Raw genomic sequence first — 6758 nt, 5'->3', positions numbered from 1 at the left:
ACAATCTTCTCCCGAGCAATAAACTGCCACTGAACACCCACGGAGGGTCAGTTATGGGTCGGTTCCGACTCGAAGGTTCACAGGGACATACATACTGTAGATACAAAACTGAGATCGTTCAAAACATAGTACTTCACCTGTCTTTCAACTAAGCATTTAAAAATGTATCAGAATTTAGTCTTACACAAAATCATGAATTTTCCACATAACTGGATAAAATACACTTAACCAACTGTGTCCAAAATGGTTGTTTCAATTTACCTAGTTTGAGAATGACTTTTCTTTCACAGAAAAGGTGTGTTTTTTTTTTTTTTAGTGTTGCAAAAAGCTTTATTGTTTCATTTGGTCCAAGGCTTGGAGGAAGGGTTTCTGCGTGGATAAGATTCTACATCAGGGTGGGATAGAGAAGCTTGCTGCTGTTGGCAGGGGGACGCAGATGTTCCCTCCTGCAAGTCCCCGCAGACTCCTAGTCGTGCTTGAGGGTGAGATGCTCAAAGAGATACTAGCCCAGCCCAGCCTGGGGGCCGCCCAGTCTTCTAATGTTGGTCAGATGGTCACCCATCAAGAACATACAGAAGAGATTTTTAAGAACTCAGAATTTCTTGTCGGTTTACTTAAAAGTCATTCGTGGTAATAATCAGCTCTTTTCCCACTTAATTTTGTTGGGGATCCGACTTAGCAAAATCGAACTTTGAAACTGGTTCCGGCCAGCAAAGAGCGCACAGTCTCAGCACAGGGACTCTGCCCAGGGCTGTCAGGGCAGACCCGGGCCTCTGGCAGCAGGACGTGCGGGTGGCCCGCGTGGCGCACAGTGCTGACGTAATACGCACGCGCGTGGCGCCGCTCCGCCGCCGGCGACGACGCTGCGTCACGGGCTTTTGGGCGCTCGGTTTCTGGAGACGGCCAATTTCTGTGGGCCCCGCGGCGCTCTCCCGCGCACTGGGCGCTAGAATCGGGCACGATGAGGCGCAGTAAAGCTGACGTGGAGCGGTACATCGCGTCAGTGCAGGGCTCTGCCCCGTCTCCCCGAGAAGTAAGTCGCGTAGAAGGTGGCCTTTAGCAGCGGCCCGGCTGGACTCCGCGGCCCGGCGCGGGCGCCATGGCTCCCAATCGGCCGTCGCTGCTCGGCGCGGTACCGTTGAGGCTCCTGGCCGCATCACGCGGTTCCGTGGGCTGTGTGACGCGTGTTTGTGTGTGGGGTGTGCGCCGCGCGGGAGGGGGACACGTGTGTCTGTCGCGGGAACGTAGGACCCCAGGCCGCGCGTGGCCTGTGCCGTTGGCCGTTAACCCCAGCGCTTCCTCTTCCTCCTGGCCTACACCGGACTGTCCACTCCTGTGGGCGTACCCGCCTTGGGCCTGCTCGGCTGCTGTGCGCGGGCTTTCGCGGCGGCCTGGTGTCACGCCCGGCGGGATACTTGTGATCGTCTGGACAGTCACCCACTGCGGCGGAGGCGGCACTCCCCGGCTGGGCAGCTCCTCCGAGGGCTTTACCTTCTGGCTCGTCGCTGTCCTGAGCTCAGCGCAGACAGCACAGGGGCTTCTCTTAAAGGGGGGGGTCCCCCTCCTGTCATTCTCACCCTTAGGGCACTGCTAATACTCTCGGTTTGTCTTGGCAAAGTAAATCTTTTCATTTGTTTTCTTCAGGAATTCTTACAGAATGTTGTTGCTGGGGCTTACACATGTCAGTCTCTCCCCGCAACACGTTCATAGTATCTCTCCTCTTTTAACCTAAACCGTATACGTTGGACGTTAACGGCCGATTGTAGAGGATGTGGTGTGCCCATGCTTGAAAGTCGGTTTCCCTGAGGTTGAATCGCAGCGTTGCTCTGAAGTGGGGCTGGATGTAGGATTGTTCACTTTTCCATGGCCTTGGATCTGACCGCCGGACAGGTGGGAATGTGGAAATGTGTAAGTAAAATGACTCTTTGAAGCTGCACCTGCCATGGATGGCACTCCTGGGGACGAGGTCTCCAGCAGCCTCAACTGTGGGCCCTTGGTTCTTCATTGATCAGTATAATGTATATCATCAACAGCTGTGAGAGAGAACTACCCAGACTGTAGAGTGACTATGGCCAGGTTTGACCTGATGGAGCCAGTTAAAAGTTGGGCCATAGTGAAAGGTTCTGCTTGCTGGACAGTTGAAGGAAGAGCTGACTTGGGACTGTTGTGAGACAAAGCTTGCTGGACCGTTGAGGAAATCGGAGGCTTTTTTGCATTTGCGTTGCTGGACTGAACCTGAATTTTGACTGTATGACATCTTTTGCTTCTCCCTCACTGCTCCAATCTGTTTGCCTAATAAACCGCATCACTATAACTAAAAGATACTGCCAATTTTTGTGGTCCCACGAGTTAGCTGGAGCAGAGTAGAGGGCCATGTCTGACTTTAATAGGTATCAGCTTTATACTAGGAATGTTCTTGATGGGGACAGTTCCCCTTTATGACATTAGTAGAGGTCAGACTCTGCAGACCAAATGTTACCTTTTCTCTTTTTACACTGGGTGAATTAAAATGTTTTCTTATTAATGGAGTTTTGTTAATATGAGTAGAATTAAAATAATCCATGTTAAACATTTAGGGCATTCTTGGTATATTTCAGATGCAATGGAATTTTCAGCCTACTGGACTGCTTCACAGAGTATCTGAAGTTGTAATTTTTTTTAAAAAAAATTTATTGTATTTTTTGTGTGTACCACCTAATCAGATCTGACTGGTACAGGAAGAGATTGTCCCGCCTTCTTCAGCTGAGTGTCTGGTGGATTCGAACCGGGTGCCTCTGGGTTTGCAGTGCATCTTCTTGCCACTAGTCCACCAGAGCTTGCTTGAGGTTGTAATCTTTATGGGAACAGGTTGCTAACCTTTTGTCAGCAGCTGAGTTCTTTAACCACTGTGCCGTGGAGGCTTCTTCCTTTGTACATGTTATGTACTCTATTCCTTAGTTTTTACTCAGCCACCCTGTGTACAACATCAGCTTCATCCTTACAGTTATTGCTGTGTGTAAACCAGTTGTTGGAACTACTGTGTCAGCTCATTTCATTGAGGGTATTCCTCATTTTGCTGATCCGCTTCTGAGGCCTGGATCCTCCTGATGAGTACAAAAAAGGTTTCCTGGCATTGGTGGGGCTGTAAAATTGTGCATCCACTTTGGAAGGCAGTATGACATTTCCTCAAAAAGCTGAACATAGAAATTCCATATGACCCAGCTATTCTACTGCTTGGAATATACCCTGAAAAAATGAAAACTGAGGCACAAACGGAGACTTATACAGCACGGTTCATAGCAGCATTATTCACCATCGCAAGAACAGGGAAGAATCCCAAATGTCCAACCACAATGGAATAGATTGAGAAATTTTGGTACATTCACACAATGGAGTACTACACAGCACGCAGGAGCAATGATTTTATAATACTACCTAACATGGGAATATTATGCTAAGTGAACTAACTCAGGCTAATAAAGACAAATACTGTATAGGACCATTATTGTAGAACGTGTACGAGTATCCCCGCTTAAACATAGGGTCCTATAATTTGATGGGTGGAGGGGAAGGATGAGTAAAAGGAAAGGGGAAAGGGCTGGTGAGAAACACAAAACGTTTATAAACTTTTTATGTAAATCAATATAAAACATTTTTAAAGAAAAAGATTCTTGGCAGGTAATTTTTATTGTTGATATAAAAAAGTTACTCCTTAAAAATTACTCCTTTAAAAGTTACTCCTTTTAAAAATTTTTTGAGCGCAAGGACCTAGGAGACTAATCTTGAAACTAAACCCAGCCCACTGCCATTGAGTTGATTTGCACAATGTAACAAAATAGAATTGCTCCACAATGTTTCCAAGACTAAAGTTTTACACAAGCAAATTGGATAAAGATCTATTGAAGTGATATAAAAATAACATTTTAAAAAGCAAATTCTTGAACTATCATAAAGCAACTGTAACCAAAATCTACTGCTGTAAAGTCTGTTCTAAGTCACGATGACACTACAGTGTAACTCACTATGCCACTGGTGCTATAAGTCTTATTTTATTTACTTAGTGCTCTGGATAACTCTGAGTACTGAGATTTAGAGAAATTAAAGATACTGTTTCTCTTTGAAAGTGGTGGAGTATGTTATATCTTGTGTTATATCTGTATCTCTCCGGTCAGCGGTGGTATCTTTCAATATCTATATTTTTTTTAATTTGAAGATTTTCAAATCAGTTTTTCATACATTCAGGCACATTAACATTAATTACTGTTGATTAATCTCCTTATTGGCCGTCCTGTTACCCAGCTTAATGTTGTTGTATGCTGTTGAGTTAGAACCAACTCAGAGCTAACCCTCCAGCACATTTTCAAAGGCAGTAAATCTCTCAGAAGATTCCCCATCTTTCTTTTGTGGAGCAGCTGGTGGATTAGGACCACCTGCCTTTGGGTCTTTCTTTTGTGGAGCAGCTGGTGGATTAGGACCACCTGCCTTTGGATTGGCATTGTAGCTTGTTACTAGGCCACTAGACCTTCCTTCCAACTTAATGGTTTATTAAGTTTGATTCCCTTTCCATCCTATTAACCTTCCATGATTAATTCTGTATGTAAACCTTTCCTTAGCTTTTTATAATATTGGCCTTATAATGGTATTTTTGTGATGGACATGCCACTCAGCATAATTTGTACTAGATTCATCTATGTTGTACATTGTTTCATCAGTACTAGAGTTGATAATTTTTTTAGCAGCACACCTCCTTATGGACTAGGCCATTGAAGCTCCCCAAGAGACTCAGAGGCCCCTCAATTACTTAGGAAATTCCACAAGTTAACTTTTAAGAACCAAGGGTAAAGACCAAATTATTTTATTTGGAATTTTTTTTCTTTTTTTATTCTAAGACTTCTTTCAGGGGAAGGATGGGCAGTTTCCTTCCACGTGATTGACTGCCACTGAAAACCCACTGGAGGATCAGCTATGGGTCAGTTCTGACTTAATGGTACACAACAACAAGGCTACTTTAAGAGAACTCTAGTTATTCTATCATTTACTTATGTATGTTGACTTTCTTCATTTTTGACATTGAGTGCACCAGGCAGAAATTACATTTATGTCAATACCTGTCATTGTTAATACATTGTTGTTATTGATTGCCTTCAAGTCGATTACGACTCACAGCGACCCTTTGAACAAAAGGCCTGAAGCCTTTCTATAACTATCGCCATTTATCAAAGTTCATAGAGTTTCCAGAGTCACGCTGTTTAGGAAGTGGATGTAAATAATAAGTAATAATTCACTATAGAAAATAAAATACAAGAAGGCCATTAAATATATTGTAATAATTTAAATAAGTAATTTACATTTTCATATACATCTATAAAAAAATAACAGTGGAAAACATTGTGCTTCATAGACTTGTTTCTCCCTCAGTACATTGAACCTTGTCCTTCCTTCCTCCTCTGTTGTAGGCCTCAAAACGAGAACTTTGAAGGCTGTATAAATCATGAATATATAATAATTTTCTGTTTTAGCATTTTAGATTTTTGATTTCTGAAACTAAAGAACCAGGACATAGGTTTGGTTTATTAATTGAAAAAATGCAATTTTTATTTCTGCCTATTTAAAGCCTTGAGTGTAATATAACCAATATATAAATGTCTTTAAAGAGAAAACAATACTTAGACCAGAGAATCTCCACTGTTTTTCAGATTTTGAAGTACTTGCATATTTTTTCTGTAATAGAGGAGATATTTCTAGTGTATTTCCTCTAGAAAAAGTAATTTATATAATATTCATAGAAGTGAGAAAGTGGTACTACATAGTTTTTAAGATTTATTGCTGTAACTTCTGATATCTTCCTGTCTTGATTTTAGACTTTTTAGTGATGGCAGTAATAAACATCGGGTTATGAATTAATACTCATATTTATGTCTTTTAAATTAAAGTTTAGGTATTTCAGTATTAACCTTGCTTGGAAGCAGGAGTGGCTTCCTCTTCCTAACAGGAGTGGCTTCCTCTTCCTAAACAACATGCCTCTGAAAACTGTGAACTTTGATAAATGATGATGGTTATAGAGGGTCTTCAGGCCTTTTATACATAGGGTCTCTATGAGTCGTGCTTGACTCGATGGCAATCAACAACAAAAAGACATATTCTTAGTCCTTTTGAAAGAGAATTCAAAAGCTAAATTACTTTTTTCCTTCTTTTTTTAGAAATCTATGAAAGGATTCTATTTTGCAAAGCTATACTATGAAGCTAAAGAATATGATCTTGCTAAAAAGTAAGTATGGTGTGATAAACGGGATCTCAGAATTCATACTCATTGCTGTGGAGTTGGAGCCAACTTATTGCTTATCCTCCTTGGAGGCTGGAAATCTCTTGTGAAGAATTTGTTCTTTTTATCCTGTAGAGCACTTGGTGAATTAGAAACATTAGAGACTCCCCTGTGGTTATTAGTGCAACTTCTGATAGACTGTACCACAGAGCTCTAACACCCTTTGCTAAGTGCTTTTGGGTTGACTTCTGCTACAGTGACTAAGGATGACAGAAGAAGAATAGATGCCTTTGAGTTGTGGTGCTGGAGAAGAGTCTTAAACATACCATGGACTGCTAAGAAAACAAATGGGTCTGTCTTGGAGAGGATTAAACCAAATCTCTCCTTGGAGACTAGGATTTTGTGGCTCTCTCTCACTTATTTTGGGTACGTGGCCAGGTGAGATCCTTGGAGAAAGACATCATGTTCAGAAGGGTGGATTGACAGCGCAGGAGAGGAAGACCCCAGATGACATGGA

General features: G+C 42.4%; 1 protein-coding gene across 1 annotated transcript in view; it reads left to right on the top strand.

Annotated features, from left to right (window-relative positions):
• Positions 1-961: 961 nt before the first annotated feature.
• The window catches only part of RANBP2 (RAN binding protein 2), a 66871-nt gene continuing 61074 nt past the window's right edge, over positions 962-6758 (top strand). Inside the window, 2 exon segments of the mRNA XM_006883824.1 lie at positions 962-1033; positions 6180-6247. Coding sequence (XP_006883886.1) covers positions 962-1033; positions 6180-6247 — 140 coding nt within the window.

This window comes from Elephantulus edwardii, unplaced genomic scaffold, assembly GCF_000299155.1.
Source record: "Elephantulus edwardii isolate Elephantulus edwardi_28Jun2011 unplaced genomic scaffold, EleEdw1.0 scaffold00030, whole genome shotgun sequence".
Classification (NCBI taxonomy): Eukaryota; Metazoa; Chordata; class Mammalia; order Macroscelidea; family Macroscelididae; genus Elephantulus; species Elephantulus edwardii.
This window is presented reverse-complemented; position numbering and strand designations above follow the sequence as displayed.